This window comes from Ornithorhynchus anatinus, chromosome 19, assembly GCF_004115215.2.
Source record: "Ornithorhynchus anatinus isolate Pmale09 chromosome 19, mOrnAna1.pri.v4, whole genome shotgun sequence".
NCBI lineage: Eukaryota > Metazoa > Chordata > Mammalia > Monotremata > Ornithorhynchidae > Ornithorhynchus > Ornithorhynchus anatinus.
This window is the reverse complement of record NC_041746.1, coordinates 1,382,170-1,398,421: the sequence shown is the minus strand read 5'-3', so window position 1 is coordinate 1,398,421 and position 16,252 is coordinate 1,382,170. Positions and strand designations below refer to the sequence as shown.

The window sequence follows — 16,252 nt, the reverse complement described above, 5'->3', positions numbered from 1 at the left end:
CAGTCCCCGTCCCGGGCTCACAGTCTGAATCCGCCTTTTAAAGGTGAGGGAACGGAGGCACAGAGAAGCGAAGTGACTTGCCCATGGTCACTCAGCAGACAAGGGGCGGAGCTGGGATTAAAACCCAGGTTCTTCCGACCTCCGGGCCCGTGAGCTCTATCCGCTAAGCCGTGCTGCTCCTCTTCTCTGCCGGGGGGGTGTCCGAATCTAAGCCTCCGACAGCGAACGTGGTGGTTCGGGGGTAAACGGGGGGTTTGGGACACGGATTTTGTCTGTTTTCCCAAGGTTTTGCCTGCCCGGGTGAAAAACCCACTGGGAAAATCTCCCAGAATCAACCTTTAAGTCCCTCTTCTCCCTACTAAACCCAGGAAGTTGAAGTGCCCTCTTTTTTTCCTCTCCTCTCTCCCCTTAACCCACTCCCCGCCTCCATACCCAGGGAGAGGTCTCCCTGCCCCTCTCCCCGATGCTCTGTACCAAGCAGACTTTCCTCGGCCTCATCCTTTCGTTCTTCGGTAAAAGGCCTAAAGCGTTTGTATCGCTTGTCTGATAGCGAACCGGGGGCCCATTTGGCAATGTCGCCGTGAACCGTGGTCAGCGAAGCTGGGGAAAACTGCCTAATAGCGACAGCAATATTTGTGTGGAAATGCAGGCCATTAAATGGATGGACTTTAATAAAGGGAGCTCGCCCATGCTAATGGCTGCTCCTGGATCGGGTATGAATGTAAGGGCTTCTCCTTAAAGCGATTGTAGGCATCAAAATGATGTAGAGTGCACATGGCAGCCCAATTAGAACCATTCCAGTAAAGCCCATTACATGGTCATTCCGTAGGAGTACTGCCTTGGGAATATGGATTTTTCTACTGTGGCCGATGAATTTGCGCTCTCACCATCTATCTCATTTTTTTTTGCCGTTATGTCCCTTTCTTCAACACTAAAAAATTGCACAGAACTTCCTTCCCTCTTCCCCTTGCCTAGACCCTGTTTCACTCCACCATTTTAAGTGCTCCGCACACAGAAAGCGCTCGGTAAATACGGCTGAATGAATGAATTTTAATATAGAGTGACTGAGCCCTTGGTATTGATTTTTTTTGTCTCTTCATGGTCCTTGGTTAAGCACTTACTGTGTGCCAGACACTGTACTGAGCACTAGGGTAGATACAACCTAATCAGGTTGGACACAGTTCAGGTCCCACATAGGGCTCACAGTCTTAGTCCCCTTGTACAGATGAGATAACTGAGGCAGAGAGGAAATGAAGTGATTCACCCGAGGTCATCCAGAAGACAGGTGGCAAAACCCAGGGCCTTCTGACTCCCAGGCCCGTGCTCTACCCATTGGGCCGCACGGCCTCCCTCCTTCTTTTTAGAGCAGGGCCGGGTTCTGGAGCCAGAGGACTCACCCAACGGTCCCTCCCCGCCCCCTTGTCCGATTCCAGGTCTCCGGTCGGACCGGCAGCCTCAAGCAGCAGTGGACTAAAATTCTGTGGACCTGTAAGGATACATTCCGAGTGCAGCTCGGAAGATTCCTGGTGCATCTTTCGTCGCCGGCCCGCTCCCTACGGGAGAGGACGGAGGTTCTGGAGATGGCGCGCGAACCGAACCTTCAGGAAATTCTGCGAGAGTGCCTCAGTCCGACTTTGCAAGTGAGTAGCCTAATAATAGCGTCGGTACCGTTTACCGGGCACCTACTGGACGCGGCGGACTGTACCGAGGTGCCTGGAAGATACGAAATAGAAAAGCGACACATTCCCTGCCCAGCGAGGGGCTCACGCTGTGATAGTTGGAGCAGACGTAAAAGAAAACTTACGGCAGACTAATGAAAATGAATAATAGAGGGTACAGTTGAATAAACACGCTCTGAGGATGGGGATTAGTACGGTAGTCCCTTGGCATCCGGGATGCTTTGCGTTCATTGCTTCGTTTGACCCCACGGTTGGCCGGAGTCATAATAATAATAATGATAGTGATGATGGTATTTGTCCAGCGCTTACCATGTGCCAACCATTGTTCTAAACGCCGGGATGGATACAAGGTCATCAGGTTGTCCCATGTGGGGCTCACAAAGTCTTCATCCCCATTTTCCAGATGAGGTAACTGAGGCCCAGAGAAGTGAAGTGACTTGCCCCAAATCACACAGCTGATAAATGGCGGAGCCGGGATTAGAACCCACGACCTCTGACTCCCGAGCCCCGGCTCTTGCCACAGAGCCACGCTGCTTGTCTACATACAAGTTTAGCCAGTTGGACGTAATCCCTTTTCCACCCTCTCAATCCTCGTTTTCCTGATTAGGGAACTGAGGCCCAGAGAAGCAAAGTGACTGGCCCAGAAGTCGCCCGGCAGACACGTGGTGGTGCCGGGCTCGGAGCCCAGTTCTTCCGACTCTCAGGCCCAGGGCTCTATCCACTAAGCCACGCTGCTCTCGTAGAGATGGCCGATAGGGCAGGTTTTCAAGACACACACAGTTCCGGGGAACCGACGGATCGCCTCAGCTGAGAAATGGGCCGGCGGCCACAGCGTGGCGAACGTGGTTTCTTTATCTAATGAATTTCCGTTAAAACGTGTTCCGCTCAGCTGCCTGCGGACCCTCGCCCCACTGCCGGGTTAACAGCGATATGCCGCAGCCTCAAATAAAGCGACAGTGGATAACGGGGAGGGCCGTAGAGAAGAGATTTGCTGAAGAGTTTGCTTTGACCCCGCAAACGGAAGGATGGAGCTATCCATCCGACGGTCGGTGGTAGTCACCGAGGGCAGAGCACTGTACTGAGCGCTTGGAAGAGTCCCACAGGGTTGGCGGATGCGTTCCCCGTCCTCAAGGTATGCGGGAAAGGTGAAGGACGGCATGGGTCCTTGGTCAGTCCACCAGTGGGTATTTATTGAGCGCTTACTCTATGCAGAGCTCTGTACTGAGGACTTGGGAGAGTCCAATAGAACCGTATAACAGAGTTGGTAGATACATTCCCTGCCCGCCGCGAGCTTACACTCTAGAGATTAGAACATTAAGAGAAATAAATAAATTACAGATACGTATGTAAGCGCTGTGGGGTTGAAGGAGGGATGAGTAAAGGGAGCAAATGAGGGCGACGCAGAAGGGAGCGGGAGAAGAGGAAAGGAGGGCTTAGCCAGGGAAGGCTTGTAGGACGAGTTTCCTGAGGAATCCCCCGTCACCAAACCCACAGAGGCCAAACTGGGGAGACCAGTGCTTTCATCAGTCGTTAGTACTGGTACTTATTGAGTACCCTCCCCGGGTGCAGTGCGTTGTACCGAGGAGGAGTTATTTTGGGGATTTCCTAAACTGGGGTTTCACTGATGAGACCCGAATTTGAAGTACGTCAACTCTTTCCACATCAAATGCGCTTTCTCCATAGTGAAGTGGGAAGAATAATGGCAGCCCCCTGCCGACCTCACGAGGCCTTTAGGAGAATAATTGGCAGCGTATGAAAGAGCTATGGAAGAAAAAATATGTAATATAAATGTGAAGTAGGAGTTTGGGAAGCAATTCTAATCCACCAGAAGGCTCTCTAGAACCTTTTTTTTTTTTTTAAGGACTGGAGATTGGATTTCACTAAGCAATGATTTAATGTTTCCGAGCTCATGAAGCACACTGATTTCTTAGCTGAAAAATATCCTAGTCATTTGGGATCTTTCTCAGTTTGCCAATTTGGCAGGCATTCATTCTCCTCCTAACGCTTCTGTCCCCGCATCTCGTCTGGCCAGAGAGCAGCTGGCTCTTACTTAATTTGTCGTGTTTCATTAAACATGGATGTTGCTGTTTTCTCCATTGCATATGTTCATCTTCTGCTCATCTGGGAAATGATTCAATCCTTTTTAATATGTTTATGTCAACAAAAATGTAAAATGGTAAATAACATTCAACTCAGATTGCCTACCTAGAATAGGATTCACATCTGAAATCTCCGAACTAGTTTTAGCCCGGGAATGTCTGTAGCAAGCGTTGAACGACCCTTCGGGACTGATTTCCAGAGATTTCTCCGAATTGTTTACTGGTGCAGGCTTTAAAATGCCCTTCCTAGAGGCAGTGACCTTAGAAGGACGTTCACCAAATGGAAATTGAAGCCCTTGAATTTTAAATGGTTTGAATTTCCAAGTCAAATTCACCATGATTTTTTTTTTTTCTTATGATGGTGGACAGTTAGCTCTAAGGAGATGTTTTGCCGTGGTGGAACAACTTCCTATGATCTTCAGGGCAGAATTCTGGCTCAAAGTCCTGTAGTCTTCTGGATCGAGACAAACACGAGGGCAGGGATGAGGAGAAGAAACCTCACATCTCCTTGTTTCAGACAGTTGTGGTCCTGGAGCTTAGCACTTGCTCACTGGGGATTTCCAGCACTCTTATAAATATTATTGGTATTACTAAGTACCTGCTCAGAATATACACGAAGCAACGTGGCGTGGTGGAAAGAGCCCGGGCTTGGGAGTCAGAGGTTCGAGGGTTCTAATCCCAGCTCCTCCACTTGTCAGCTGTGTGACTTTGGGCAAGTCACCTCGCTTCTCTGTGCCTCAGTGACCTCATCTGTAAAATGGGGATTAAGACCGTGAGCCCCCCGGCGACCCAAAAAGCCGTGGTTCTCGGCAACGGGATCATCGCTTTGCCCTCCTCTTTCAGCACGGGCCCAAGCTAGCCCTGTATTTATACGAGCTGATGCACGCCCACCGAGACGAAGTGACGGAAGAGGAACTGGCCACAGCAGAAATGCTTTTGAGCGCCGTGAAAGGATGTGGCCATAAATGCATTCCTCCCGGCGCCCCTCCGAAAGACTTCACCAAGGTGGTAAAAGAGGTGGGTCGGAACAAATAAGCACGATGGCTTCTAAGGGGATTCCACGGGATGAACTCAAACGAATATGCCAATCGTCTGTCCGTTTTTGTGTACGATATGCTGCCCGCCTACCTCATTTTGAATAACTCTCTTCCCCTCTTCAAAACCCTCCTGAGAGCTCACTTCCTTCAAGTGGCCTTCCCAGACTGAGCCCCCTTTCCCTCTCCTCCCCTTTCCCCCTCCCCTCAGCACTGTGCTCATTTGTATATATTATTTATTACCCTGTTTATTTTGTTAATGAGGTGTACATCCCCTTGATTCTGTTTATCACGATGATGATGTCTTGTTTTTGTCTTGTTCTGTTTTGCTTTGCCGTCTGTCTCCCCCATTTAGACTGTGAGCCGGTCATCGGGCGGGGATTGTCTCTCTCTGTTGCCGAATTGTCCATTTCAAGCGCTTAGTTCAGTGCTCTGCACATAGTACGCGCTCAGTAAATACCGTTGAATGAATGAATGAACTGAGATGTGTGGGCGCGTTGGTGCCGTCTGAGGGTCACCGCGAGTGTTCCGATTTTTTTTTTTAATGCGCTTTGGTGAGCGCTTACTATGTGCCGGGCACACTTCTGAGGGCTGGGGAGGATACAAGTTAATCAGGTTGGCAACAGACACTGTCCCACAGGGGACTCGCGGCTTTTTCCAGAAGAGAGAACTGAGGCACGGAGAAGTGAAGTGACTCGCCCAGGGTCGCACGCAGCAGACAAGTGGCAGAGCTGGGATTCAAGCCCAGGTTCTGCCGGCTGCCAGACCCGGGCTCTATCCACTGAACCACGCTGCTTCTCAACCCGAGTACATCGGTCCTGGTGCCAGCGGGTGATGGGTTTAACGACTCGCTTTCTGTTCTCTCCCCCGTCCTCTTGGGAAGAGGATGAGGTGACATGCAGCGACTGGCTGAGTCAGCGGGGTCCCTTGGCTGAACACGGTCGGCTTCAAAGCAGCGGCCTGTTCGGGCCTCCTGTCCCGCTCTCGTTCAGGTTCCTCCTGTCAGACCCCAAGGATGCGCTGGCTAAGCAGAACGTTCTCAGTTATTTCCTCGGAAAGCAAATAACCACCCCCCAAATTGTTTCAGGAGCAGAAGAAGCTTGAAGCAGAGGAAGAAGTGAGTAAAGCCGCTTGGCAGAAGACCGTCTCCAACAACCAACACAGGTGAGCCGGAAGCCAGCTCAGAGCGGTCCGCCTCAGCCGGCCTCCCTCGTTCCTTAATTTCAGCATTTTGTACTCCTCACTCCCGTCACCACCGTTTCCCCCGCCCCTCCCGGCCCAGTCTCTTTCAGCGCCTGGAGGGCAAGTCAAAGGATATCTCCAAAGTAGCCGCGGACATCACGCAAGCAGTGTCTCTGTCTCAGGGAATCGAGAGGAAGAAGGTGATCCAGCATATCAGGGGGATGTATAAAGTCGACTTGAGCGCCAGCAGGCACTGGCAAGAGATGATCCAGCAGCTCACCCACGACAGGTCGGTGATCGATCCGTCAGCCGTATTCACTTCATTTTTTTCACGGTATTCGTTAAGCGCTTACTATGTGCCAGGCGCCGGGGTAGATAGAAGTCAATCAGGCTGGACCCAGTCCCTGTCCCACATGGGGCTCACCATCTTAATCCCCGTTATACAGGTGAGGGAACTGAGGTACGGAGAAGTGAAGTGACTCGCCCAGAGTCACCCAGGACAAAAGTAGTGGAGCCAGGATTAGACGAATAATAGTAATAATAATGGAATTTGTTAAGCGCTTACTATATGCCGGGCAGTTTACTAAGCGCCGGACCTCAGATCCTTCTGACTCCCATGCCCGGGCTCTAGCCGTTAGGCAATGCTGCTTTTTATTGAGCGCACACCGTGTGCCGAGCACTCTACTAAGCGACAGGACTGGCAGGATGCCCTGGGCCCTCAAAGCATCCCGGACAGTGAAACACCAATCCTGTGTGATGGCGGGTTTCCAGCACTGGGTGATTTTTCCTTTTTAATGGTATTTGTTAAGCGCATACTGTGTGCTCGGCACTATACTAAATGTTGGGGTGGAACAGTGCTTGGCACGTAGTAATTGCTTAACAAATATTATAATTATTATACTACTAATCAGGTGGGGCACGGTCCGTGTCCCGCAAGGGGCTCACGGTCTCAATCCCCGTGATTAAGGTGAGGTAACCGAGGCCCAGAGAAGTGAAGTGACTTGCCCGGGGTCACCCAGCAGGCAAGTGGCAGAGCTGGGATTAGACCCCAGGTCCTCTCACTCCCAGACCCGAGCTCTTTCCACCAGGCCACGCTGCTTTTCTAGTTATGAGTTCGTCCTCATGTCGAATGCGACCACAGAACTTCACAGGGGCCGAAGCCCCTCTCTCCTTCAAAGCTCAACTCTGAAGCTTTGAAAACCGATGGGATCCCTGCTCCTCGAGAAAGCTTTGGGAACCTCTGGAACTATTCCATTTAATGGGACCCGTGTTTTTATTTATAGAATAAAATGGAAGAGAAGGAGAGGTTTGAATTTCAGCCGAGAAGAGGCAGGGTTTTTTTGTTTTTTTTTTTTAGGAAATATCCTGAATCGGTTTGGGAATCATGATCTGAACACTACAGAAGCACAGTGTGTAATCCGAACTCCAGTACTTTAAAAAAAAAAAAAAAAAAAAGGCTGTTGACGCTCAGAGCTGGAGTGTAAAAGCAGAGTGGTCCATTTTGAAGCGGAGACTATCTCAAACATGGCTTTCAAGTCCTGTATCTGCTCTAATACTGAGAGATAAATGAGCACTAATGAGTAAATGCATTATTGGAGAGAGCATTCTCAGTGATTGAGCCTCACCTATCATTGATGCTGCTGGATGGTGGCGGGAAGAGAGGACTGACTGCCTCGTTATTAGGCGTCTTCTCCTTCTCCCTGCTCTCTAGTCTGCACCCCCTTTCTGCTTCTCTCCCATCCTCTCCCCCTCCCTCGGAAAACAATAAATTTCCTCCCAGGTCCTATCCTCGCCTTTCCCGCCTCGCCAAGTTTCCAACTTTCTCGCTCCCTCTCCCCACCTTTTAGTCCCTGGCTCCGCCTCAGCTCCCTCCCAGAACTGATGGGCACCCCGATAAACTCCGGGGCACAGCCTCTCCCTCAGAGGTGTGAAGAAACAGAAGACCCCAGAAAGGCGGGGCTATTTTGGCAACCAGCTACGGGCTCCATTCCCAGCCACGGGAAGGGGCATCGTTAGCGGCGGGAAGGTAGCGAGGGATGGAATCAAGCAGGCGTATTTACCGAGCACTTAGAAATGGGTGAAAGAGGAGAGACGGTGACCTGAGCGGTAATGAAGAACTGGAAAGGAGTGTCAGGTGACATCCATTCAGTCGTATTTATTGGGCACTTACTGTGTGCAGAGCACTGTCATTTATTTATGTATATTAATGCCTGAGACTCGCCCAACGGGTGGCCGAAGTAAAGCCCCCTCAGGGGCCTAACGGTCGGAGGCCACCCGGGACCAACGGCGTGAAAGTCTTCCTGGATGTCTCCCCGCAGGGCCCTCTGGTACGACCCCGTCTGCTACCCGACCTCGTGGCAGTTGGACCCCACGGAAGGCCCGAACCGGGAGAGGCGACGCCTGCAGAGGTGCTACTTGACGATCCCGAACAAATACCTGCTCAGAGACCGGCAAAGAGCCGAAGGTAACGGCGGCCCCTTAGACAGTCGGCCTCCCCGGCCCCGGGCGCGCACCGGAGCCGAGAGAAACAGTTGACCCTTCTCCCTTTCCTTTCTCCAACAGATGTGGTTAAACCGCCCCTGTCTTACCTCTTTGAGGACAAAATCCATTCCTCTTTCTCCTCTACTGTGAAAGATAAAGCCGCTAGTGAATCTATAAGGTAAACGCGGATCTATTATGACCGGTACATTACATTGGGGATTTTTTTTTGAAGGTTGCACAGTCATCTCTAGTGCTTGAGCCTCTTTGTCACAACAGGAGTGGCCTTTTTGTGAAAGGACATTTTTGGGTAGGAAAGAAGGGGAAGAGAGGATGGGACATCCGGTCACAGAGGCAGAGCCACTGGAGAGCCAACTTCTTGTCATCCCTTGGCCACATTAGTCTCTGCAGGCCCCCATTAGCCCGGGTGGAGCGTCGTGTGACCACAGATATCCTTCTATGAGGGGGAAAAACCAGCCACCCTCATTCAGGGAGGGGAGAATTGAGGCTAGGAAATCACGGGGTTAGAGAAGGGAATCCTTCTCTTCCCACAAGACACTAGTGTGCTGTGGTCAACTCCGCGACCCAGTTTGTTTATTCATATTTATTGAGCGCTTACTGTGTGCAGAGCACTGTCCTAAGCGTTTGGGAGAGTACAGTAGAACAATAAACAGACACATTCCCTACCCACAGTGGTTTTTTCCCAATCAAAGTGCCGGGCTCTTCAGGAAAGCCATCCGAGATGGGTAAGATTCCGATTGTGTGTTTGCAGAGTAAATCGACGCTGTATCAGCGTGGCTCCATCTAGAGAGACGGCTGGTGAATTGTTACTGGGTAAGTAGAACTTTAATGATGAAATACATACATATATATATATATATATATGTATTTGAGTACATCAGTAAGTTATGTTAGTTCTGTAGTAATTTCATGTACATATATAAGGCTTCTTACGTGTCAAGATCTGGGCTAAGCTTGGGGTAGATAGAAGATGGTAGACTTCTTTCCAGAAAAATGATAGGTGCCCTCCCACCCTTCTCCCCCCTTTTTTTTTTTAATTGTTTTATGGTATTTGTTTAGCGCTTACGGTGTGTCAAGCACTGTTCTAAGCACTGGGGTAGATGCAGTTAATCAGGTCGGACACAGTCCCCGAACCACATGGGGCCCCTAGTCTAAACAGGAGGGAGGGCAGGTATTCAATTCCCGTTTTACAGTTAGGGGAGAGAACTGACTTGTCCAAGACCACACAGCAAGCAATTGGCAGAGCCGGAAAAAAGCCAGGCCTTTATTTTTTTGTAATGGTATTTGTTAAGCACTTACTATGCGCCAGGCACCGTATTTAGCACTGGGGTAGATACAAAGGTAATCATATTAAACACAGTCCATGTCCCACATAGGGCTCACTAATCTGAATCCCCATTTTCTAGGTGAGATAACTGAGGCCCAGAGAAGTGAAAGGACATGCCCGGGATCACACAGCAGACAAGTGGCAGATCTGGGATTAGAACCAGATCCCGGGCCTGCTCTTTTTCCACTAGGTCATGCTGCTTCCCTTCTCCTTTTCCTTGTTGTTGTTGAGACCTGAATTGGGGAGTGTATTTTTGGAATCATCCCACCCAACTCATTTTGCTTTAATAGTTCTCCAATGCAGGGGAATCATGAGGGCGAGGACAGATTCCCTGTTGTCTGAATCACACACCGGAATAGCTTACTGGGCCTGGAGGGGCAGAGTGAATATTCTCTCTTCGCATGGGTGCACATTACATGCTCCAAACATTCCTTCGTGGTGTGCTGATTTAGATCTGGGACATCAAAGATTAGTTATTGGGGCGTAAATTGCATATGTCGTATCGAAGACCTTCCTTCAGTAAGGTTATTACTTTTGGGAAGACGTTCGTTGAACTAAACAGAGTGAGCACACCCCACGAATGCCCCAGTAATTAAAGATCTTTCTCAGTCAACATGAGCCTTTCTAAGCACAAAAGGTTTTTTGTGTTGTTGTTTTTTGTTTAAAAAAAAAAAAACAAAACACCAGCATTTTAAATATCCTCATGAATCACCCTTACCTTCCAGCCTCCCGGTTCGGTACACAGAATTAGCGCTTTCCACTAGTCACCGAGCGACATTTGAGCCGATGGTCTGCAGAGCACTATCCCCCCGGTTGTCCAGAAGCCATCGATGGATTGATCAGATTGTGAGCCCCATATGGGACAGGGACCGTGTCCAACCTGACTGACTTGTGCCTACCCCAGTGCTTAGAACAGTGCCGGACACGTAGTAAGCACTTAACAAATATGAAGATAATAATAATAATGAAACCCTACGTTGAATAAAACTCATGCTGCAATACTCGCTCCGGGTCGAACAGCGCACACGGGTGCCCCACAGCCTCCCGTGCCACGCTGCACGTCCAGACGTGTGGTGTCGGAAGAATGCCCCGTGATGCCTCCCTCGCGTACCACCCAAAACGCGGGCTTGGAAGCAGGCTCTCTGGCAGAACGGAGATTACTGGACCTTCGGCGGGAGGTGTTTTTGATTTGTTTCCCTGGTAGTGGTGACGGACGGCACCGGGCCGCCCTCGGGCTCGCCCGGCCTACGGCAGGCGCCGACTCTGTGCCGACTTTGAGCCCGACCTGGCCCCGGCGAAGGCAGGAGGGGGAGGTGGTGCCGCTCCCCAGACCCCGCGGCTCAGGTAGAGGAGGAGCCCCCAGGCCGGGGGCCTACAGCTTCGCCCTCCGCCGCTCGTCCTCGGGCGTCAACTCTCATCGGTGGGAATCGGAGCCAGACTTATCATTGTGGTGTCTGTTAAGTGCTTACTATGTACCAAGCGCTCTTCTGAGTACTGGGGGTAGATTGAAGGTAATCAGGTCAGGCGCAGTCCCTGTCCCACGTGGAGCTCACAATTTTAATCCCCAGTTTTACAGATGAGGTAATTGAGGCACAGAGAGGTTAAATGACTTCCCCAAGGTCACACGGCAAACGTGGCAGAGCCGGGATCAGAACCCGCATCTTCTGACTTCCGGGCCTGTGCTCTTTCCATTAGGCCCGCTGCTTCTTTTGCCTGCGGGGGCCCCCCCAGTTCTGGCGCCTGGGAATGGGGACCCCCAACCCCCATCTACTCGTCAGGGTTCTCTTTGGGAGTTCAGCACTCTCACCTATGGTTAAGGATCACTGGTCCTACATGATCCCAGTGGACTGTGGGCAAGTCACTTAACTTCTCTGGGCCTCAGTGACCTCATCTGTACAATGGGGATTAAGACCGTGAGCCTCACGTGGGACAACCTGATGACCCTGTATCTACCCAGCGCTTAGAACAGTGCTCTGCACATAGTAAGCGCTTAACAGATACCAACATTATTATCATTATTATTACTTCTTCTCTAAGGTTACACATTCCTGAACTAGAGAAGCGGCATGGCCTAGTCAGTAGACCACAGGGCTGGGAGTCAGGAGGACCTGGGTTCTAAGGCTCCGCCACTTGTCAGCTGTGTGACTGTGGGCAAGTCACTTCACTTCTCTGTGCCTCAGTTACCTCATCTGTAAATGGGGTTTGAGATTGTGAGCCCCAAGTGAGACAGGGACTGTGTCCAACCTGATTAGTTTGTATCTACCCCAGCGCTCAGTACCGGCAGACGGTAAGTGCTTAACAAATGCCATTTTAAAAAAAATTCAATCTCCTGAAGAAATACTGCACTCAAAATACCCAAATTTAGACCCCTAAAGACCGCCACAGGGAAATGCTGCTGTTTGTGTTTTCCTCCTCCAATAGCATTCCTTTCAAACGATTTTCTGCAGGCAAATGCGGAATGTATTTTGTGGAGGACAATGCTTCCGACACGATTGACAGCTCGGTAAGTACGGACTCTTAGCTCATTCTGTAGACTTTGGGAAGGAAAACCGAATTGGGGATAGAGCGGGCTGCCGGGAGCCATCCAACCCAGCCCAGTCCTCGGGCCGGGGGGCAGCCGGGCCGACCGGCCCAGAACCGGCCCTGTCTCTCTCCTTTAAAATCTCCACAGAGTGGGTCTGTCTCACCTTCCTAGACCACTGATTCCAGTCCCACTGGGGAAAAGTTGCTCCACAATCCTCCCGGGGAAATCTAAGCCCGCTCTTTCTCCCGTCTCCATCTGCTCCCCCTCTCGCAGACAATAGCTTTTCTCCTACTTGAAGGCTTACTACCTCTTCAGCTGGTGCTCCTCTAGACCAAAGTCAGGTATTAGCCTTTCCTCAGATGCCTGGGAGGCTTCACTGAAAACGATGCAGCTATTTTAATTTCTGATAAAAGGGCTCCCTACCTTCCCCGCCTCTGTCCCTCAAAGCGTCTCGCTCTGGCCCCTTCCCCGCCTCTGCTCCTCTCTTCTCCCCGGCCCCTTGGCGAAAACTCGCTTTCTCTCGGCCTGGATTTTGCTACCCGTAGGCCCTTCGGCCTCCTCAGCGGTAGCGGTGGGCGCTGTGGGAGAGAGGGTTCGAGTGAGGGGCCCGGGCTCCGGTGAGTTCGCCGTGGGCCGGGAATACGTCTGTTATGTCGGTCTGTCGTACTCTCCCGAGCGCTTAGTACGGTGCTCCTCACACGGTGAGGGCTCAATAAAAATGACTGACTGACTGACTCAGATGGTCACATACTGTCTTCCTCCTGCCCCGAAACTCAAGATTCGGAGGAATCAGGTTCAGAGGAACGGAGTGGGCGGGGGGAGACACACACATACATGTACACGTGTGCACTAATGCGTGGGTGTTTGTGTGCGCACACATGTGCTACCATTAAAATAAGAAGAAGAAGATCAATAATGGTATTAAGCGCTTCCTATGTGCCTAAGTGCTGGGGATAAAAGCAAATCGGGTTGAACACAGTCCCTGTCCCACGTGGGGCTCACAGGCTCCATCGCCATTTTACCAATGAGGGAACCGAGGCACAGAGAAGTGAAGTGTCTTGTCCAGTGCCAAACAGCAGACAAGTGGCAGAGGAGGAATTAGAACCCGTGACCTCCCGACTCCCAGGCCCGTGCCTTATCCACTAGGCCGTGCCGCTTCGTATTTTACCATTATACCTGCCAGTGAGAGCGCGTTAGCTGCCACAGCGGTGGTGATTCCAAATCCGGGTGGAAATTTTCCATTTTTCCAGGGGGGCCACCAGGCCTTAGATGGAACGAAGAGCCCTTCGCTTGTTTCTTGATTTTCCTTTTATTCCTCCGATATTCAGGTCACCAAGCTCTCCGTTAGAAAAGCTCTCTTCGGTAGCCAGGGAATTCGCGTGCTTATTTTTGCGGACGCATTCTTGAAAGGATTAGCGGGGCATTCTAACTTTGAGAGACAGAGGGCACGGAGAAACGATAATAACAACGGAGGGACTTAAGTGCTTATTATGTGCCAAGCACTGTTCTAAGCACTAGGGTAGGTACAGATTAATCCGCCTGAAGAGAGACCTTAAACCCCGTGTGGAACAGGGACTAGAGCAAAAGCTTTAGGCCCGGAGGTGGTCCGGGCGGGCACCACCCTGAAAGGAGGGAGAGCGGTCAGTGACGGAAGCGGATCCCCGACGGTGACTGCCCTGGTGTCCCTCCAGTCAGCCAAAAATAATAATGTTGGTATTTGTTAAGCGCTTACTATGTGCAGAGCACTGTTCTAAGCGCTGGGGTAGATACAGGGTAATCAGGTCCTCCCACGTGAGGCTCACAGTTAATCCCCATTTTAGAGATGAGGTAACTGAAGCACAGAGAAGTGAAGTGACTCGCCCACAGTCACACAGCTGACAAGTGGCAGAGCCGGGAGTCGAACCCATGACCCCTGACTCCGAAGCCCAGGCTCTTTCCACTGAGCCACGCTGCAAAAGGACTTGCAGCGATCAAGTTTAAGGTGCCATTTTTAGGAAGGACAGTGATTATCCAGCGATAGCTTTCCTCAAGCAGTCCAAAATCTGTCAGGGATAGTCTCCGTACTTAACTTCTCCTCAGAAATTCTGGAACACGCCCATCCGGTAGAGTGCAGTTAGTCCCTGTGTGTTTTGTTTCTTCAAGCAGCAGCTGGTCCCACCCTGTTTATTGTTGATTTTGTGTTTATTGTTCTACTATGCTCTCCCAAGCGCTCAGTACAGTGGCCTGCACACAGTAAGAGCTCAATAAATACGGTTGACTCTTAAACCGTAGGAGTTAAAGTATAGCTCCGTTGAGCTTCTGCCTCTTTTTCCTTTCTGACGTAACCCTACTGTAGACTCATTCATTCAGTAGTATTTATTGAGCGCTTACTATATGCAGAGCACTGTACTAAGAACTTGGAATGTACAGTTCGGCACAGATAGAGACAATCCCCGCCCATTGACGGGCTTACGGTCTAACTGGGGGAGACAGTGTACCATAATCCAGATCAGTCTGAACTAAAACCAATTTTTCAGTTGCTCTCGAGTGGTCAAAAAAAAACAAGACCACCTGTCATCGATTTACCTTATCTCAGAGTCTTCAGGGAGAGACGGACCCGGCGTCATTTTCGTGGACGTTTGAAGAAATTAAGGAAGTTCACAGACGTTGGTGGCAGCTCAGAGATAATGCTGTAGAGATATTTCTGACCAATGGCAGAACTCTTCTGTTGGCTTTTGATAATACCAAGGTACGCGGACCGTTATTTGCGTGTCGCCTTCCCGTGGGAAGAGATAGCTGTCGGGGGAATTAAACATTGACCCGATTGAGGTAATGGTTATGAACTCTTTAAATAATGTATTAGAAAATAAGAACCCAGGTCCTCTGACTCCCAGGCCCACCCTCTCTCCACTAGACCACGCTTTTAATATTTAACATGCATAAAGGAAAACAGAGCCGTGGAGCAAGGCCTTTTTGAGACGCTAGCTCCGTATTTCTTGGGTTTACCTGTTTAAAATGGCATCGGGGGGCCGAGGGGAAGAAAGCCCCAACCAACCCACCTGTCCGTTGCCCGTGGACTGCTTTCGTGCCCTTCCGAGTGACCCCACCCAGAATCCCAGCCCCTCGGGGCCCGGGTTCCTTCCTCAGTTCTGCTGAGGAACCGAGACCTTCGCTCCAGTTGAACTGACAGGGAAACCGGATGGAGGAAAAAGTCAACGGGAACTGAAGAGTGAGGAAGCTCAGTATTGTAGGGACTGGGCTCTTGTGAGAAATGGCACCACATGAACTTAAAATCTGAAGAGAGAAAACTTTATATTTGCCCCCCAGGTCCGCGATGACGTGTACCACAATATCCTCACCAACAACCTCCCCAACCTTCTGGAATACGGCAACATCACCGCCCTAACGAACCTCTGGTACTCGGGACAGATCACTAACTTCGAATACCTGACTCATTTAAACAAACACGCGGGCCGTTCGTTCAACGACCTCATGCAGTACCCGGTATTTCCATTCATACTCGCCGACTACGTCAGCGAAACGCTCGACTTAAATGATCCGTCGGCCTACAGGTAAGTGGGACTGTTGTTCGAACAGGAGTCTTCTCCGGGGGTCTCCCATGCTCTGTTAGACTCGAGACGGCAGCCTTGACCCCTAGAGAAGGTTTTGTTGTTTTTTTAAAAAAATATTATTTATTAAGTGCTTACTATGTGTTAAGCACCGTTCTAAGCAGTGGGGTAGATACAAGCTAATCAGACTGGGCACCGTCCAGGTCCCAAATGGGGCTCACGGTCTTAATTCCCATTTTACAGATGAGGTAACTGAGGCACAGAGAAGTGAAGTGACTTGCTCGAGGTCTCACAGAGCAGACCGGTGGTGGAGCCGGGCCAGAGCACTTGGGCAGAGCCGGCGTCCGACTTCCTGCCCCT

At 50.7% G+C, this 16,252-nt stretch overlaps 1 protein-coding gene across 2 annotated transcripts in view; it reads left to right on the top strand.

Moving 5' to 3' along the window:
* Nucleotides 1-16,252, top strand: part of LYST (lysosomal trafficking regulator) — a 104,358-nt gene that overhangs the window by 62,320 nt on the left and 25,786 nt on the right. For both annotated transcript variants that reach the window (XM_029047008.1, XM_029047006.1), the window contains 10 exons: nucleotides 1,434-1,640; nucleotides 4,622-4,795; nucleotides 5,900-5,976; nucleotides 6,095-6,283; nucleotides 8,313-8,458; nucleotides 8,557-8,653; nucleotides 9,245-9,306; nucleotides 12,268-12,323; nucleotides 14,920-15,072; nucleotides 15,651-15,895. In XM_029047008.1, the coding sequence (XP_028902841.1) occupies nucleotides 1,434-1,640; nucleotides 4,622-4,795; nucleotides 5,900-5,976; nucleotides 6,095-6,283; nucleotides 8,313-8,458; nucleotides 8,557-8,653; nucleotides 9,245-9,306; nucleotides 12,268-12,323; nucleotides 14,920-15,072; nucleotides 15,651-15,895 (1,406 nt within the window). The remainder of the gene's footprint in view (nucleotides 1-1,433; nucleotides 1,641-4,621; nucleotides 4,796-5,899; nucleotides 5,977-6,094; nucleotides 6,284-8,312; nucleotides 8,459-8,556; nucleotides 8,654-9,244; nucleotides 9,307-12,267; nucleotides 12,324-14,919; nucleotides 15,073-15,650; nucleotides 15,896-16,252) is intronic.